Source organism: Grammomys surdaster, unplaced genomic scaffold, assembly GCF_004785775.1.
Source record: "Grammomys surdaster isolate TR1022 unplaced genomic scaffold, NIH_TR_1.0 125271, whole genome shotgun sequence".
NCBI lineage: Eukaryota > Metazoa > Chordata > Mammalia > Rodentia > Muridae > Grammomys > Grammomys surdaster.
Window position 1 is genome coordinate 195,119 of NW_021620153.1, and position 19,952 is coordinate 215,070.

The 19,952-nt window shown below is 44.6% G+C and overlaps 1 protein-coding gene across 4 annotated transcripts in view; it reads left to right on the forward strand.

Moving 5' to 3' along the window:
- March2 (membrane associated ring-CH-type finger 2) overlaps window positions 1-18,967 on the forward strand; it is a 24,398-nt gene extending 5,431 nt beyond the window's left edge. The window contains exons 1-5 of one of the 4 annotated variants that reach the window (XM_028785555.1): window positions 1,062-1,158; window positions 3,037-3,264; window positions 9,329-9,524; window positions 13,907-14,116; window positions 17,699-18,967. In XM_028785555.1, coding sequence (XP_028641388.1) covers window positions 3,089-3,264; window positions 9,329-9,524; window positions 13,907-14,116; window positions 17,699-17,857 — 741 coding nt within the window. In that variant the 5' untranslated portion in view covers window positions 1,062-1,158; window positions 3,037-3,088 and the 3' untranslated portion in view covers window positions 17,858-18,967. Of the gene's footprint in view, window positions 1-1,061; window positions 1,159-3,036; window positions 3,265-9,328; window positions 9,525-13,906; window positions 14,117-17,648 lie in introns of those variants that run through there. The other 3 variants (XM_028785554.1, XM_028785556.1, XM_028785557.1) reach the window with 3 other exon arrangements.
- The last annotated feature ends 985 nt before the right edge of the window (window positions 18,968-19,952 follow it).

The window sequence follows — 19,952 nt, forward strand, 5'->3', positions numbered from 1 at the left end:
CTGACCTTCATATGCACTCTATACTGCACTTAGTAGGGAGAACTGACTTTCATACCTCTGCACCGCATCCACTCCCTCCTCTGTAAATGAGTGTAACAGAAAATTAATACAACATTTAAAAATCAAAAAGAAAAAATTCTAAAATGTGTATGTGGTGGTGATGGTGGAGGAGGAGGAGGGGCAGGAAGTGTAGCTTACTGATAGCGTGCCTGCCTAATAATGTAGGTCTCTACGTTCAACCTTTACTACTAGGAAGGAGAAAACATTCATAGAAGTCATTTACACCAATTGAGAAGCCAGAATCCTAGTCATGGTACTCTGGGGAAGAGGACCAGTCTTTGTAGTGTTCCCTTTTGCTGATTAGAACCTGAGGCCGAAGGCAGAATCCCACCAAAATTACCCAGAGAAGACTTCAGAATGCTACCTAAGGTGTTCATTATCTCCTATAGCCTCTTCTTGGGAACTGAGGACAGAGCAAATGGTCTTCTGGGGACACAAAAGTATCATTTCCTTGATGAACTGAGGTCTCCCAGAGTGCATAGTTGGATAGAGGCCATGAGTCACAAGGGGCCTGAGTGACGCACCATTCTGGTGCAAAACATTAAGTTTCTATCTAGTTCCCTTCTTACCTCCCCCCACCCCCGCCCCATGTGTGGGGTGTGTGTGTGTGTGTGTGTGTGTGTGTGTGTGTGTTAGGAATTGAACCCAGAGTCCCATACTCTCACTGCTAGGGCAGTGCTTTATATGTATGTCTTAGGTCCTCACTGGACTCTACCTCTGAGTCATGCTCACAGCCTCTCTAGATGCATTCTACTTTCACTAAAGATAGCTTAATATGCTTTGAGCTCAGTCTCAAGGATCTGGTCTTAGCTAGCTCAGGGTGATTCTGGCTGTGTGAAAAACTGAGCATAGTGCCTGACACACAGGTGTGAAGTCACTTTCAGTCAATGTTCATTACCTCCTGTCTATGTGTAAATGTGATTTGGAGACTGATTTGTAGGATTTGGAAGCAGGGTCATGCCTGGTTTTTTTTTTTTTTCTAGAAGGATGAGAGAAAATCCAACACAAGCCCCAGCTGTCTTCTAAGCCTGGCCTAAGTTGTACACATCAGCTCATAGAGTTCTCACCTACATTTTACAAATGCAGAGATTCAAAGAGGCAAGTCTTTGTCCATAGTCTTAGAGCCCCATTTTAGTGTCACTTCTGTTGTACTGATAAAATACCATGACAAGAGTTCAAGGCCAGCCTGGTCTACAGAATGAGTTCCAGGACAGCCAGGGCTACACAGAGAAACCCTATCTGGAAAAACAAAACAAACAAAAAACCAAAAACCATGACAAAAGCAACTTAGAGGATGTCTTAGGGTTTTACTGCTGTGAACAGATACCATGACCAAGGCAACTCTTAATTGGGGCTGGCTTACAGATTCTGAGGTTCAATCCATTACCATCAAGGTGGGAACATGGCAGCATCTAGGCAGGCATGGTGCAGGAGATGCTAAGAGTTCTACATCTTCATCTGAAGACTACTAGCAGAATACTGACTTCCAAGCAGCTAGGAGGAGAGTCTTTTTTTTTTTTTTTTTGGTTTTTTGAGATAGAGTTTCTCTGTGTAGCCCTGGCTGTCTTGGAACTCACTCTGTAGACCAGGCTGTCCTCGAACTCAGAAATCCGCTTGCCTCTGCCTCCCAAGTTGCTGGGATTAAAGGCGTGCGCCACCAACACCCGGCATGCCACACCTTCTAATAGTGCCACTCCCTGGCATATACAGAGAAAAAGAAAGGATTTATTTTAGCTCACGGCTCTAGGCTATCACTTCAGGGAAGTCACAGTAACAAGAGCTGGAGGGCATTCATATCACATCTATAATCAGGAACAGAACAATGAATGCATGTAGGCTAGTGCTCAGCTCACTCCGTCCTTTTCAGTTCAGTCCAGTGTGTAGCCCACCTACATTCAGGGTGGGTCTTACCACCTCAAGAAACCAACTCAGAACATCCCTAGGTAGGAGAGACTCCAGATGTTTCATCAGGTAAAAGCACTTGTCATCAACCTTGATCTGAGGTTAACCCCTAGGACCTGAATTGTGGAAGAAGAGAACTGAGTTCTGCAAGCTCTCTTCAGACTCTCACATGCATGCTGTGGAACATACATGTCCACATACATAACATATACACACAAAACAAGCATAATTGAAAAAGGAAAAAAATGTCTCCCAAGGGCATGTGGTTCCATCCCAACCTAGTCTAGACAATTCCTCATTGAGAGTCCCTTCCCAGCTGATTCTTGAATGTGTCAGTTTGACAAGTAAATAATCTTCACAATCTCTGACAAGACAGGACTCAAGAGCCAGGCATGATCTATAATCTGACATTCAGAAGGCTTAGATCTCAAGTTCTAGGCTAGCCTGCACTGCAGAGTGAGATCAGGCTGTGGCAAAGGCTTAGAGGTTAAGAGCACTGGTTGCTTTTCCTTAGGACCTGGGTTCGATTCCCAGCAACCACATGGTGGCAAGCAACCATGTGTACTCCAGTTCCAGAAGGTCTCTGCAGGCTCCAGGCAATAGTTCACAGACCCGCAGCAAAATACCCATATACATAAACACAAAGTAAAACCGTGAGATCAAAAGAGGGACTCATGCTGGGGACATTACTCTGGATAGATGCTAGCTGCAAAGATGTGAGGACTTTAGTTTACATCCCTAGAACCCGTGTAAAGTCAGGCACAATAAGGCGTACGTTTAATCCTAGTCCTTATAGCGTGAAATAGGGGGGGGGGGGACAGGAGGATTGCTGGACGCTGGGGTGAGCTGGCCTGGTGCACACAGCACAAAAAAAGAGACTGTCTCAAGCAAGGTGGTGGGCCTTCTCCCACCGCTAATCTCTACTCATGTACCTTTGCTCATGTTCACGTGCACGCACATATATTTGCAGGCACACAAATATACACTCATATATACCTAAAAAAAATGAAAAAACAAAACTGTTACTGTGACTCACTAATTTTGCTTTTGATCTCTCTGCCTCCCTCCCCCCAGGCTCCTGGGACCATGGGCCTCAGGCCCTGAGGACAGGAGGCTCCCTGTGGCCATGACGACAGGTGACTGTTGCCACCTTCCTGGCTCCCTATGTGACTGCTCCAGCAGCCCTGCCTTTTCCAAGGTTGTAGAGGCCACAGGGCTTGGGCCACCTCAATATGTAGCACAAGTGACTTCAAGGGATGGCCGGCTGCTCTCAACCGTCATCCGGGCTTTGGATACACCAAGGTGAGTAGTGACCAGTAGCCAGGCTTTTGTCCCCATTTCTCTTTGGGTTGAATGATAGTCTGAGGCCAGGAGTCCAGTCACTGAGAGAGGCAGAGGGGTTAATATGCCAGAGAACAAAAGCCAGACACTGATGTTGGAGGGATGGCTCGTTGGTCGAAGGACCTGCTGCTGCTGCTCCTTTAGAAACAGGAGTTCAGTTCCAAGCACCAACAATGGGTAGTTCATAACTGTGTGTAACTCTATTTCTAGGGAATCCAATACCCTCTTCTGGTCTCCTTGGGTACTCCCTCCCCACAGAGACAAATTTGTGTGTGTATCAGCGCGCACACACACACATATACCCCAATTATCTGAGGTGTTTATCTATCAAGGGAGCTAGGGAAATGGCCCAGTCAATAAAATGCTTGCTGTGCAAGCTTGAAGACCTGAGGTCCATCCTTAGAATCTATGTAAAAAATTGAGCGTTGTAGCCTGTGATTGTAATCCCAGTACTAGGGAGGCAGAGACATGCAGATCTCTGGAGTTCTCTGGTGAGCCAAGCTACCTTAATTAGTGAGTCCTAGGCCAATTAGAGACTTTTTCTTGAAAAACATGGTGGACATCCCCTGAGGAATAGCACCTGATGTTGACTTCTGGCCTTTACATACATACACCTACTCCAACAAGGCCACATTACCTAATAGTGTCACTCCCTATGGGCCTGTGGGGACCATTTTCTTTAAAACCACCACAGGCCCAATGAGAGACAAAAGTACAGTTCCACCAAAGTCTAGCTGTGGGGACCAGTGAGTTTACAGGGCATACAGAGCATGAGTGTGTGGTTACTTACAGGAACATGGGTACCCCAGTGTCTTAGTTAGGGTGCTATTGCTGTGAACAGACACCATGACCAAGGCAACTTTTTTATTTTATTTTATTTTATTTTATTTTATATTTTATTTTATTTTATTTGGTTTTTTGAGTCAGGGTTTCTCTGTGTAGCCCTGGCTGTCCTGGAACTCACTCTGTAGACCAGGCTGGCCTCGAATTCAGAAATCCACCTGCCTCTGCCTCCCAAGTGCTGGGATTAAAGGCGTGCGCCACCACTGCCCGGCAACTTTATTCTTTATAAGAATAAAGGACCGAATTTAATTGGGACTGGCTTACAGGTTCAGAGGTTCAGTTCATTATCATCAAGGCAGGAGTATAGCAATGTCTAGGCAGACATGGGCCTGGAGGAGGTGAAGAGTTCCACCTCTTGTTCTGAAGGCAGCTAGGAGTAGACTGGTCTCCAGCCCGCTAGGATGAGGTTCTTAAAACCTACCTGCACAGTGATACACCTACTCCAAGAAGGTCACACCTACTCCCAAAAGGCCGTATCTCCTAATAGTGCCACTCCCTTGGCCAAGCATATACACACCATCATACCCAGAATTGCTGAGTCACCGGGAAATCTCACCCAGCACTGATGAAGACTTTCCTATAGCATCATACCTGATATAGCATCATACCTGAAGTCCTCTTTCATGGAGCTCCCATGTACTGTAGCGTCTCCTAGACCATAAAGGATGATGTGTAACTGAGAAATAACAGAGTACATTCAGCAGGAGGAGATGCAGGAGTTAGTGTCTGGGATCACAGGCGAGGATTCAGTGAAGATGGTCATGCCCAGCTGTCATGCCCAGAGCTTAGGGCTGTACCACACCAGTGACCTTGGGCTTTGGAGAAGCAATGCGGAGAGTGAGGACTGGGGACAGCACCTAGGATGAAACTCCTATGGATGCCTTTCTCTCCTCAAGTGACCTGGAACAAATTGAAACCTCTTTCTAGTCAGATTGTTACAGTCCTCAGAATGTGGGATTTGCTGCACCTGTCCATAATGAAGGTTTCTTAATTATGAGAATCCACTGTAAGTTGAAAGGATCATAAGCTGAAAATGCTGGGCTGGTGAGATGTCTCAATGTATAACAAACTGGTCCGTGTGCCTGGTAACCTGAGTTCAACCCTAGGGACCCACATACAGGTGGGAAGAGACCCATCCACAGCAAGGTGGGCAGGAGACATGGGCGGAGCCTAAGAGCTTGTTGGCTAGCATGTCGGCCGAGCTGAAAATGCAGACTTGCAGTTCCAATGAGAAAGCCTAGGAAGACACCTGCTCTGGCCTTCACATGCTTGCTCACACACTCACACATACCTGTAACTCAATGTGTGCCACACACACATACACACACAGAGGTTATATCTTTTCCAGGTCTTCATTTCTTCCCCTTTCCTTGCCTTCTCTTTTCTCTTTTCCCTCACACTTCCTTTTCATCCTTCCCTTTTTTTTTTTAAAAATTTTCTCAAGACATTATTCCATGTAACCTATTCTGTCCCTAAGCTTGTTATGTAGCTTGGCTGGACTTCCCACCTCTGCCTTCTACTACTGGGATTACAGATGTGTGCTAAATTGTCTAGCTTTCTTGGACTTTTCAATATCTATAAAATGGAAGCAAGTAAGCACTTTCTTCCAAGCTTTGCGAAAATGAGATAAATGAAGCCCACTTTTGCACTTGGAATACAGCCTATAGCCACAGGTCTGGAACCAAGGGAAGAGGAACATCAGTTTGAGTTTGGCTTGTGCAGCACAGTGAACCCCACGTTCAGTCTCAGTTATGCAGTGAGTTCCAAGGAGACCCTGTTTCAAAAAGCAAGATAAGGGAGCATGGTGTTGAACATAGCTCTAGAGGCAGAGACAGGTGGATTTTTGTGAATTCAAGGTTAGCGTGGTCTATATAACAAGTTCCAGGCCAGCCAGAGCTACATAGTGAGACTCTGTCTTTAAATATATACAAAAACAAAGTATTAGTCATGGTGGCAGATGCCTGGCATCCCAGTACTGGAGAGACAGTTACAGGAGGGCCAGGAATTCAAGATTGTCCTCGGCTAGGTAGCAAGTTAGAGGCCAACCTGTGGGGTTTTAGACTGTGTCTACAAACAAACAAACAAACAAACAAACAACAAACAAGGTTGAAATCAGGTGTGGTGGCATGTGTCATTAACCCTAGTTCTTGAAAGTCAGAGACTGGCATATCTGAGTTTGCTAGCCTGATCTACATAGTGAGCTCCAGGACAATCAAGGCTACATAATGAAACAATATCTTTTTTTTTTTTTTGATTCTTCTTTTTCAAGACAGGGTTTCTCTATGTAGCCCTGGAAACCATGTCGTAAAATAAATAAAAGCATGCTTGAAAGATGGTTCAGTTGGTAAAAGGCCTGCTATACAAGTATAAAGACTTAAATTCAAACCCCCAGAATCCATGTACTCAAGCCTACAAACCTCTAACACTCCTACAGACAGGTAGGGTTGGGACAGGTGAAACTACCCAGAAGCTCTAGAGTCTGGCATATATAGTACTGAACACTGACCCTGCCTCAAATAAGGTACTTGTCCTCTGTCTGACCTCCACCCATATGTCATGACACACACACTCATACATACATACATACATACATACATACATACATACATACATACATAGACACACACACATACACACACACACTCACTCTTATAAACTAATTAAATGAAACAACAAAAACAAAATGGCCCCAGAAGTACTGCATACATGGGGAGTGCTCAATAAACTGTTAACTTTTGCCCTTTGTTGGAATTAGTGTTCCAGAATTCCCAGGCCTTCCCAGTAAGCAGACATGGCTCTTAAGATTCTCACTGATTCCTTTTCCTGAGTTGATTTCCAGAATGATGGGGAGTCCTTTTCTGTGGAAATCAATCTCTCTCTCTCTCTCTCTCTCTCTCTCTCTCTCTCTCTCTCTCTCTGTGTGTGTGTATAACTGCAAGTTTGTATAAGAGTTTGCATGTGTATGAATACACACATACATGTGCAGTTGTTTGTACATGTGTGCTTGTGTGTTGTGGAGATCAGAGGCTGACATCAGGTGTCTTTCTTTGTTTCTTCCCCCCACACACGCTCACACACACACACTCACACATGAATGTTGAGCCTGAGTCTCTCACTTGAACTCAGAGCTTGATGACTTTGCTAGTTTAGATTACACATGGCCCACCACACCCAGCTGTTATTTTTGTGAGCCCTGAGGATCCAACTCCGGTGCTTATGCTTTCAGGCAAGCTCTTCACCAGCTGAGGGGCTCCTCGGTCTCACCAGTGGACCTTTGGTACTGCAAAAGAAAACAGCATCTTAGAGACTGGGCTAAAAGGAAAAATGTAAGCTCAGGCTGAGCTCCAGTCTTGAACTCCTGATCTTCCTGTTTCTAACTCCAAAGTACTGGCTTCACAGACATGTGGTGTGGTGGTGGAGATGGAACCCAAGGCTTTTTGACTACTAAGCAAGCATGCTACCAACTGAGCCTAAGCCCCAAGCCCTCTGTTGAGATCTTTTAAAAGTAACCAGGCTTCAACCATACAACAGGAAATCTGGAGAAAAAAGTTGGGGCGTGGAAAACACCCTTATTGAGAATAAAAAGCTTGTGCTTTCTTCTCCCTCTCCCTGTGTGTGTGTTTGAAAAGTTACGCCTGACAACTATGCTTTCTGGACAGAAATATTTAGAAAACAATGACTCATGTACTGAATAGTCCATGCATCCACTAAAGCCACACCTCCTGCCTTTCTGAGCTGCCCCAGGAAGAATGCAACTTCCCCAGAGACTGGGCTGTGATTAGAGACTCCCCAAAGCAGCTGTGTATGCATGTTTTCTGTGCCTGTTGGCCTATCCTACCCTTTGTCTTCCTCAGCCATGCATAGAAAAACAAATGAGTGATTTTCTCACATGTACAGGTTTCGCAGACAATGTGACCTTTATGTGCAGATAGAGCCAGGAGTTTTAATAATGTCTTTAAAAGAGTCTTTTGTTTGTAATGTATATATGTATATGTAATCATGTATGTGTGTGATGTGTGTTATTTTAGTGTATATGTTGTAATCCTGTATGTGATGTATGTTAGTGTATGTATGATCATGTGTGTGCCGTAATTCTTGAGGACTGTACTAGTTATTTGTCTTGTTGCTTTGACAAAAAACCTGACAAAAGCAACTTAAGAAAGGAAAGGTTTAGCCAGGTGGTGGTGGTGCACGCCTTTAATCCCAGCAACTTGGGAGGCAGAGGCAGGTGGATTTCTGAGTTCAAGGCCAGCCTGGTCTACAGAGTGAGTTTCAGGACAGCCAGGGCTATACAGAGAAACCCTGTCTCGAAAAAAAAAAAAAAAAAAAGGAGAGGTTTCTTCTGAATCATAGTTCCAAGCTACTGTGCATCATGGCTGGGAAGTCACAGTGGCAGAGGCACGAGATGGTTGGTCTCATTGCACCCATAGTTAGGAAGCTTAGGAACCAGAGAGATGAATGCTTGTGTTCTATTTCCTTTTTCCTTTAAAAAATTATTAGTATGTATGTTTGTGTGTGCATCCTCCTGGGTATATGCCATGGCATATGTATGGAGGTCAGAAGAGTTTTCCACAATGTGGGTTTCAGGAATTGAACCCAGGTCATCAGACCTATCAGCAAGCACCTTTATCTACTGAGCCATCTTGTGTCTCTCCTTCTTCCTTTTTATTCAGTCCAGGACCCCAGCCCATGGAATGGTATCATCCATGTTTGGGGTGGGTCTTCCCACTTCCTTTAACTTAACTTAGAGAATCTCTTATAGACATGCCCATAGATTTGTCTCCAAAGTGATTCTACCTCCTGTCAAGTGGACTTCAGAAGGACCAAGTACGGACCACAGAAGGACCACCAAGAGTTGGTAGTCACTTAGGAATATCGTGATAGTATTTCACCAAAAGAAGAGAGCGTTAGGCAGGCAGATGGATAGACGGGATGCTCACTCTAGGCTACAAAGAGCCCACAGTGGCGCTGGGGAGGGAACCTATGGGCCTGCCAATAGGCGTTTGAAAAGTTAGGTGAAGAAGGGGACATCTGGAGCTGGGCTGCTGAAGGATGAGCAGGGGTTTACCAAACAGCAACCTGGGAGGGACAGTGAGCTTGTAACCTAGCAAATACTCATGCCAGTATAAACAAGAAGCCTTATCTTCCGTCATTCACACGTCTTATCTCTGTGTCCCTCCAGTGACTGTCCCTTCTGCCGAATCTGCCATGAGGGAGCAAATGGGGAGAATCTGCTGTCCCCATGTGGCTGCACTGGCACACTGGGAGCTGTGCACAAGAGCTGCCTGGAGAAATGGCTGTCTTCCTCCAACACCAGCTACTGTGAGCTGTGTCACACGGAGTTTGCAGTGGAAAAGCGGCCCCGGCCTCTCACAGAGGTACATTGCGTGGGGGAGACTGGATGGACATCCAGAAGAAGGAAGGGCAGTTTGAGGACAGATGTAGCAGCTGCCCAGGTCAGCTGGGAAAGCTGATTATGTCCCTGCCAGTGGTGGGAGGGATCTGCTGACATGTGGGAACCCAAGTGGCCAGAGGCTGCAGGTCTGCAAGCCCCTCCCTGCCATACCCCACCCCGCTCCTCTGGGATTGTAGTTTCACTTTGTTTTTGAAACAGACTGTCCTCAAAGTAGCTTTTAGCTGAAGATGACTTTCCAGGTCCTGATCATCCAGCTCCACTTTGCAAGTTGAGGTTGCAGGCATGTTGTATCACCTCAGGTTTATTCATGCATGCTAGGCTAGTCCTCTACCAAATGAGTCATAATCCCAGCCCTAGCCAGCTCCCCACTTTTAATATTAGCCTTTAATTTGCTACTTTCTTCCTGATTCTGTTTCCTTAGTGTTATGAGTATAAGCATGTACCACCCTACTGGGCTGGTTTTGTTTGTTTATTTTTTTGTAAAGTATGTTGTTATTTTATCCCAGGGAGGCCTGGAATAGATTAAGGAGGTCCTCCTACTTTGGACTTTGACTGTCATGAACACAAGGCTTGAACTCTAGGGCTACCATTGATATTTATTTATTTATTTATTTATTTATTTATTTATTTATTTATTTATTTATTTGAGACATAGTCCCATGCCCACAGGTTACTTTATAACAGACTGGCTTTAAAATCCTGATCCTGGGATTAATAAGTACACCACCTAGGGTGTTTTTTTTTTTTTTTTTTTTTTTTTGTTTTTTGTTTTTTTGAGACAGGGTTTCTCTGTGTAGCCCTGGCTGTCCTGGAACTCACTCTGTAGACCAGGCTGGCCTTGAACTCAGAAATCTGCCTGCCTCTGCCTCCCAAGTGCTGGGACTAAAGGTGTGCGCCACCACTGCCCGGCACCACCTAGGTTTTTATTTGTTTACATCTATCTATCTATCTATCTATCTATGAATGAATGAATGAGTGACAGGGTTGCATCATGTAGCCCTGGCTAGCATGGAACTTGCTATGCAGACCAAGCTGACTTTGAACTATCTGTGAGCCTCATGCTCCAGCTACCACACAGTTGTTGGGGGTAGTTTTTGAGGCAGGGTCTCTCTAAGTAGCTGTAGAACTGGCCTAGAATCCCTATGAAGACCATGCTGGGCTCACAGAGATTTGCCTGGCTCTGCTTCCTGAGGGCTGGAATTAAAGATATGTCCTATGATGCCATCCTATTGTTTCTTCTTAAAATACTTTTTAAAAAATTAAATTATATGTATATATGAGCATTTCTCTCTCTGTCTCTCTCTCGTGTGTGTGTGTGTAACACACATGTGCCATGTCATATGAGTGTATGTTATAGGATAGCATGGAGAAATTAGTTATCTCCTTTGGGACCTGGGATTGAATTCAGTTTGTCAGGCTCGGTGCTTAGCAAATGGCCTTACCTGCTGAGTCATCTCACCAGCTATCTATCATCTATCTATCTATCTATCTATCTATCTATCTATCTATCTATCTATCATCTACCTACCTACCTACCTACCTATTATAGGCCCAGTTGGCCTGAAACTTGAAATTCTCCTGTCCCAGCCTTTTCTGGTTGCTGGGGTTACCAATAGTTGCTACCAAGCTCAGATCACCAAGTATTTCTTTGAGCACCTCTGGTGTGCCCAGTTTTGTGAAGTGCTGGTTCCAGTCACCAAGACACCCACAGTTAATAATGTCCACATGATCTCCAGACAGGCTAGTTGGTAGGAATAATTATGAGGGTGTCTTAGTTGCTATTCTGTTTGTTGTGTTAAAATACCCTGACAAAAACAAGTTAAACAGGAAAGACTTTGTTATGACTCAGAGTTCCAGGTCACACTCCATCTCTTAAGTAAAATGTTAGTGGTAGGACCATCTGTCTCAAACAAGATGGTTGATGACATTGTATCATAGTACAGAAGTGGAGAGGGAGCAACACCAATGCTCATGGCTCTCCTTTTACTATCCAGGCCAGCCTGTGTGATGGTGCCACCCATCAATTCACAGTAAGAGTCTTTTTTTTTTTTTTTTTTTTTGGTTTTTCGAGACAGGGTTTCTCTGTGTAGCCCTGGCTGTCCTGGAACTCACTCTGTAGACCAGGCTGGCCTCGAACTCAGAAATCCGCCTGCCTCTGCCTCCCAAGTGCTGGGATTGAAGGCGTGCGCCACCACCGCCCAGCCTCAGTTAATGTAATTAAGAACATCCCTCACAGGCAGGTCCACAGGCCGTCCTGTTCTAGATAATTCTTCCTTGAGACTCTGATTCCCTGTGATTCCAGATTCTGTCAAATTGACTATTAGTACTAAACATCACAGGGCTGGAGAGATGGCTCAGTGGTTAAGAGCATTGGCTACACTTCCAGAGGACCCAGGTTCAGTTCCAGACTCCAGTTTCAGGGGATCTGGCACCCTTCCACAGATATACATAGAGGCAAAACACTAATGCACAAAGATTGGGATTGTGTAAGTCAGGGAGAGACTTTGGCTGAGAGTGAATCCCCAAGTTGAGATCTGAAGCTAATTGAGGCTGTAGGATACCTGTTGTGTAAGACTATTCTTGGGGATATTCGAGCAAACATCTGAGTTGAGTGAACAAAAAGCTGTGATGGCTCAGTGGCTAAAGTGCTTGCCATATAAGCATGAACAGCACTGGATTAAACTGTGTAGAGCAATGTCCAGTCCTGAGACCAGGAAGTACTGCCTAGATCAATCAAGGCTACATGGGTCACTTGGGAGCTTACAGTTTTAGAGGGTGAGTCTATGGTCATCATGGCAGGGAGCATGGCAGCAGGCAGGCAGGCAGCCATAGTTTAGTATTTGAGAGCTTATATTTTATCTGTAAGTAGGAGACAGAGAATGACTAAGTGGAAATGATGTGTGGTTTCAAAACTTTAAAGCCTTCCCTGAGTGACATATCTCCTCCAACTAGGCCACACCTCCTAATTCTTCCCTAATAGTTCCATCAACTGAGGACTAAGTATTCAACTATAGGAGCATATGTAGGTCATCTTTACTCAAACCACCACTTCTAAGTCTGTCTGTTGAGGAAGGTTCTCACATAGTCTAGGAGAACCTCATACCTGCAGAGGCTGACCTTGAACTCATAATACTTATCCATACACCTCTCAGGTATTGGGATTACAGGATTAAATCTCCACCACTCTGTTTCTTTCTTTTCTAGGATGATATTAGTAATTGAACTTAGGGCCTCACTCATGCCAGGCAAGTGATGCACCATTTAATTATATACCTAGATATAATATTGTAAATAATGTTGAGCTGAGCATTGTACCATACTTTGAGCACTTGGAAGCACAAGGGCTAGAAGTTCAAGGTCCATTTGGGTTGCATGAGACTGTCTGAGAAAACAATTAACTACCCATGACAGTGGTAATGATCATGATGATGATAATATAAACACTATAAGCACAGAGAGAGAGAGAGAGAGAGAGAGAGAGAGAGAGAGAGAGAGAAAGTTTCACAGTGTGGAATTTTCTACTTCTGTACTACAATGGCATACCTTTAATCCCAGCACTGGGGAGGCAGAGGCAGGAGGATCTCTGTGAGCTTCAAGGCCTGTCTGGTCTACATAGCAAGTTCTAGGACAGTCAACAGGACCACATAGAAAGATCCTCAGAAGCTAAGAAACAAACAAAGGATTTATTTTTATTTTCTGTTTAGGTATATGTGTGTATGTTTACTTAGGTGCAGGTTCTGAGAGGCCAGTAGAAGACATGGTGTCTCCTGGAGCTGGAGTTTGAGGTGGTTGGTTATGAGCCCTTAACATGGATGATGGGGACTGAACTCTAGTCCTTTGGAAGTAGCAAGTGCTCTTAATTTCTGGCCCAGCTCTCCAGTCCCCTTTCCCCATTATTCTGTGTTTTTTTTTTTTTTTTGGTTTTTCGAGACAGGGTTTCTCTGTGTAGCCCTGGCTGTCCTGGAACTCACTCTGTAGACCAGGCTGGCCTCGAACTCAGAAATCCACCTGCCTCTGCCTCCCAAGTGCTGGGATTAAAGGCGTGCGCCACCACCGCCCGGCTATTCTGTGTTTTAGAGTTGCAGATTTTTGGAACGTTTTGGATTGTAAATTTTTAGAATAGGAATAATCAGTCTGCTCTAGCTATGTGAATTTCCTCGAATGGATTAACTCTTCTTTTATTCTGATGCCTCCATTTGCACATCAGAAAAATGGGGGCAAGCACTCAGCAGACTCAGTTTTATTAATAGAAATATGGAGATCTAGGCTTATAGCCCCCCCCAACCTTATCCATTCTGCAACACCCCTCCACATAACCCCTCTCTATCATCTGCTCCTCTATAGTGGCTAAAGGACCCGGGGCCGCGCACTGAGAAGCGGACACTGTGCTGTGACATGGTATGCTTTGTGTTCATCACACCACTGGCCGCCATCTCAGGCTGGCTGTGCCTGCGAGGGGCCCAGGACCACCTCCGTCTGCATAGCCGGCTGGAGGCTGTAGGGCTCATTGCCCTCACCATTGCCCTCTTCACCATCTATGTGCTCTGGACACTGGTGAGTGGGTAAAGCCCATGTGGGTGGGCTCAGCTGGGATACCTAGGCTGTGTGTGAGTGCTGCTTCTGCTGAAAGTGGTTCCCTCAGCTTCCTGTTGTTCCAGGTTGGCACTATAACACAGGTCCAGGGATGCCCCCAGCAGTGAGCCTTTTTGCTCCAAGTGCACAAGGGCATCTAATCACTATGGGTCAGATGGGAAGAAGGAAGACAGATCAGCAAAAGGCTGAAGCTAGGAAGAGATTTGGAGTGAAGTGGAACAGATACATATTAAGAAAGTGAGGGTAGGTGAGACATGTCAACAGTGAAGTAGAGTTTGAGTTTGAGTCCCTGGACCTATGTGGTGGGGGTGAGAGCTGATTCCAGGTTGCCATCTGTCCTAACATAAGGGTGCCGTGAGATATGCTGCCATGGAGATAACTAAATGTAGCAAAAGTATAGATTAAAAACCTAAAAAATTATGAGCCCTCACCTCTCCCTGCTGAATTGTTGGCTTCTGATAGACTCTGGAGAAGGGGAAACTTTGTCTTCAGTTGTGTGTCCACAGCTGGGCCCACCAGGTTCTGGTGTATACCAGAATCCATGATCACACAGAGTAACACAGAAGACATGAGTATGGGCAAAGTCTTTGTAGGGAGGGAGGGTTTGGTGAGGGCGGGGGTGCTGTTGAGAGAGAGGAGGGGTGAGAGTAATCAGAATGTATGTATGCATATATGAAATTGTGAAAGAAGATATTAAGTTAATATAAAAAGTTAAGACACAGAAAGAAAAAAGAAAGGAGCCGGGCGGTGGTGGCGCACGCCTTTAATCTCTGCACTTGAAAGGCAGAGGCATGCGGATTTCTGAGTTTGAGGCCAGCCTGGTCTACAGAGTGAGTTCCAGGACAGCCAGGGCTACACAGAGAAACCCTGTCTTGAAAAACCAAAAGAAAAAAGAAAAAAAGAAAAGAAAAAAGAAAGGAATCAATCAATCAATCTGGCCAGGCTGTAGCTCAGTTGGAGGAATAGTTACCCAGTTTTGCTTAGTGGTGTCTTAAGTACTGCCAGTGTTTGTACAGCAAGGATGGGATGGAGTTTTCAAGATGCATTCCTTATAAAGGGACACATTTTAAAATATATAAACTGCGTGAAAACATATGTACTGCTTTACTATACCTGCTTGTTTTATCCTTTGCTAATATTGTCTCAAAAGAAAAGGGGTAGCTCCCGAGAACATCATTGTGTGGATGTACTGCATTTATTTAATCAATTTCTTTTGATGTACTCTGAGACTTTCGGTAATGTATGGGATTTTACCCCCTGTTACAAACAGTATTTTGGGTAACTACCAATGAAGTTCTTTTTTTCTTCTTTCTTCCTTCTTTCCCTCCCTCTCTCTCTTCCTTCCTTCTCTCTCTTTTTTTTTTTCCTGTTGTGCTGGGGATTGAACCTAGAGACTTGAGCATTCTAAGTGCGTGCTTTACCATGGAGATAGTCCCTAGCACTTAGAGAGCATTTCTTATGTTTATAAGTCTATGGGTGCATATAAGTATATAGATGACAACTTACAGAAGTTGATGCTCCCCTTCAGCACTCCAGAGTTCATGGCTGTCAGGCTTGGTGGCCTTTACTACTGACCCATCTGGCTAACATTCCACTTTGTATTTGAGACAGGGTCTCTCGCTGTACCTGGAACCTACTGTTTTGTCTAGACTGGCTGATCAGGGATCTCTAGAAATCTGCCTGTCTGACCCGTAGCATTGGTGTTACATATACATTGCACAATGCACCAGCTTTTTTTTTTTTTTTTTGCAAGCTTTGGGGGTCTGAACTCAGGTCCTCACACTCACGCTCACACTCACGTGGCAGATGCTTTATCAACGGAGCCATTTCCTTAGTCCCCTTGCCCACTTCCCTTTTTGAGACAGGGTCTCGTTTATCCCCTCATGCTTGCTGTGTGGCCAGAATGATCTTGAATTCCTGGTTCTCATATCTCTACTTCTAACTGCTGAGATACCACCACATCTGGTTTATGTGGTACTAGTGTACATTTTTTTTTTAAAAATTACTCCTCTGTTTTCCCTTTCTCTTCCAACATCCCTGGTGACCACCCATCTTTTGTCTCCATAGTTTTTCCTCTTCTGAAATGTCATGTACTTGGAGTCATACAGCATGACAGCATGTAGCGTATTTAAATTGGCCTCTTTCGCTTAGTTGTTTGAATTTAAGTTTTCTCCATGTCTTATTATGGCTTGATGGCCCACTTTTGTTGTTGTTCCATACTGAGTATTGAATCCATGGCTTGCATATAATAAGCAAGCATGCCACTATTGAACTCATCCTCAGCCCTGTTTCGATATTGTTATTTTAAGACAGTATCACAAAGTTACTCAGATGGACCTTGAACTCACTCTGTAGTCCTGGCAGACCTTAGATTTGTGATTGTCCTGTCTTAGTTTTCTGAGTAACTATTTAGGTTATATTCCTACAGTACCAGCTGGACTCTTTTTAACAATACAACCAGCTCTCATTTCTTTTAGTGTGTGTGTGTGTCCCCATGTGTGTGTGTGTGTGTGTGTGTGTGACTGTGTATATAAGAGTGTTGTGTGTGTGTCTGTATGTGTGAATGATGGTGTCTTAGTTGGGGTTTTATTGCTGTGATTAGACACCATTACCAAGGGCAAGTCTTATAAAGGACAACATTTTACTGGGGCTGGCTTATAGGTTCAGAGGTTCAGTCTGTTGTCCTCAAGGCACCAGCATGGTAGCATCTAGCCAGGCATGATGCAGGAGCAACTGAGAGTTCTACATCTTCATCTGAAGGTTTCTGGCAGAATACTGGCTGCAGGCAGCAAGGAAGTGAGGGGTTTTGTAGCTCACACCGACAGTGGCACACCTACTCCAACAGGGCCACACCTTCTGATAGTGCCACTCCCTGGGCTGAGCATATGCAAATCATCACAGATTTTGTGTGTGTGTGTGTGTGTGTGTGTGTGTGTGTGTGTGTGTGTGTGTATGTGTATGTGTGTAGGGGGAGTATATGTGTATGTACACATATGGGTGCTAACAGACAGCCAGTCCTACAATTCTCTTGTCTCTACCTCCCTCCCTCTCCTCCTCAGTTTTAGGGATACAGGTATGGTACAGGGTCTTGTTTAGCTTTTTATGTGGATGCTGGAGATTTGAACTTATGTCCTCAAGCAAGTTCTCTTACTCATTGAGCCATCTTCCCAGTCCTGTAAATGCAGCACCATTTTTACCCTCTTACATATGAAGAGACACTTGGTCGCTTCCAGGTTGGGCAGTCATGTGATGGTTGGGGTTGAATACTCCTGAGAGACTGGTAAGACTCCACTCTCATCCCCTTGTCAGAAGAGCCTGCTCCCTGCTGGGGTCACGGTGGTGGTCCCCCACTTTTACAGGACTTGGAGCTTATCAGAGTATCCTCAGAGGACCAAATGGGTGAGTTTATGTATAGTATACAAGAAATGCCCAGAGGTGGCACTGCTTCTAGGTTTGACCCTTGACAAATGCCAGGGCTCCCTTTCCTCCCCAGGGTGGAGGCCTGTCTCTACCTTCCAACCCACTGCAGGACTGCCCCCGCAGGTCTCTTTTCGATACCATTGCCAGCTGTACTCGGAATGGAGGAAGACCAATCAGAAAGTTCGCCTGAAGATTCGGGAAGCAGATGGCTCGGAGGACCCCCACCACTCCTTGCTGGCTACTGGACTTTTAAAAAAGGTGGCAGAGGAGACTCCTGTGTGAAGGCCTGGCTGGCATGTCTCTGAGGTAGTGGACAGACCAGAGTCAGATGGCAATGCACTGGCATTTGGAAAGATGGAAGCTGCCTGACTTTTCATGCACAGCTCTGATGCTTCTCAGGCCAATAGCCACAGCAAGCAGAGCCTGCTCTGTGATCCTGTGTGAATATATTTTCAAGGGTTTTGTTTTGCACATTATTGTATATGACAAGCACAGATGGACAGATTTGAGCTTTGGATGGAGTAGGCACCCCTATATCTGATATCTGTTTGACACCTTTTGGACAGCAGCTTTAGCTGCTGGTGTCAAGGGTGCCCATTGGACTCAAAGGTTCCAGCAAGCTTCTTGCATTATTCTGCACCTAGCTGGCTTGCTTTACTGGCACTCTTGACTTATAAACTTATAAAGTTGCACTGCATTTCAAAAACCCACCCCTGAATGAATAAAAGGAGCCCTTGCTGGCTAATATGGACTCATCAGTTATGTTTCTAAACTGCTCCCAGTAAGAGATTCTATGGGGGCAAAAAATATAAAATGCTTGGCTTGTTTTGTGGGATCTGTTATGAAGCTGTTTTCTTTTCTTATTTTTATGTTGAGGTACAGAGATGGCTCAGTGGTTAAGAACACTGTCTGCTCTTGAAAAAGACTGGGATTTAATTCCTAGTACTCTTATGGCAGCTTGTAACTGTCTCTAACTCCAAGTTCAGGGGATCCAGTGCCTTCTTTTGGCTCCCACAGACACTGCTCACATATGGTGCACATACATAAATGCAGGCAAAATATCCCTACATATAAAATACATTTTTTTTTAAAAAAGGTGACTTAAGGGAGAAAGCATTTAGTTTTAGCTTACAGCTCCAGGTTCAGTCTCTCATGGTGGGAAAATCAAGGCACAGTTAAGTATTTCTGTATCAATCAGTCAATCAAGATGATCCCCACAGTCATGCCCAGAGAGGCTCATCTCACAGGGGACTCTAGAGTCTGTCAAGTTGACAGTTAAAGCTAGCCATCATGGAAGCCTAAAGAAAACGTTAAATCAGAGGGTTTTGTTGTTGTTGTTTTGTTTTTGTTGTTGTTTTAATAAAGAATAGAATGCAGGGCCTTGGGAGATGACTCTGCCGTTAAAGTGCTTGCTACATAAGCATGAAGACTTCCCATCTCTATAACCTGTATAGATTAGAAGTATTTGTGTTTCTGTCCTCTAGGAAATCCTAGTAGCAAGCTGGGTAGTAAACTAACCATATGGGCAAAGCTCTGAGTACAGTTGAGACACTGAGCCTCAATGTATAAGGTGGAAAAGAGTGAAGATAGCAGCATTAGCCTCTGGCCTCTGCACGCATATGCACAGGCATAAACAGGCATGCACATACACATACATGAGGGAAAAAAAATCAAAGAACAGGAAATGGGGTTAGCTTATTTTTTTATCATTTTTAAATTATTCATTATTGGTATTGCTGGGAGAGGTCAGAAGAAACCTTCTTAGTGAAGCAGAGTCTTTCCTTCTGCCTTCATGTGGGCTTCATGGATCTAACTTAGGCTATCAGGTTTGCACAAGTGCTCTCACCCATTGAGTACAGCCACACACACACACACCCCCGGGCCTGAGCAGGATTTATGGTGAATGATATTTTAAAAATATTTTGTAAAGATTTCATTCTTGTGTAAAAGTGTTTTGTTTTCCCTGCTGTGAGTGAGTGTACCGTGTGTGCAGTGCTCAAGGAAGCCAGAAGAGGGCGAGAGATTCCCTGGAGCTAGATGGAGTTTTAGATGGTTGTTAGCTGACTGACATGTGGGTGCTAGAGATAAAACCTCTGTCTTCTATAAGAACAGCAAGTGCTCTTAACCACTGAATCATCTCTGGCCACAGTAAATGATTCTTTTAAGTTATTTTAGCTGATGATGTTATAGTTCAGTGATTGAGTACTTGAGTAACAAAGACAAAGTTCTAGGTTAGATTCCCAGGATCATTAAATAAATAAAGTTTTAAATATAGTTTTAGTGTACACACACACACACACACACACACACACACACACACACACACAGACACAGTCTCTAAGTAGCTCTGGCAGGCTGGAACTCAAAGAGATCTTCT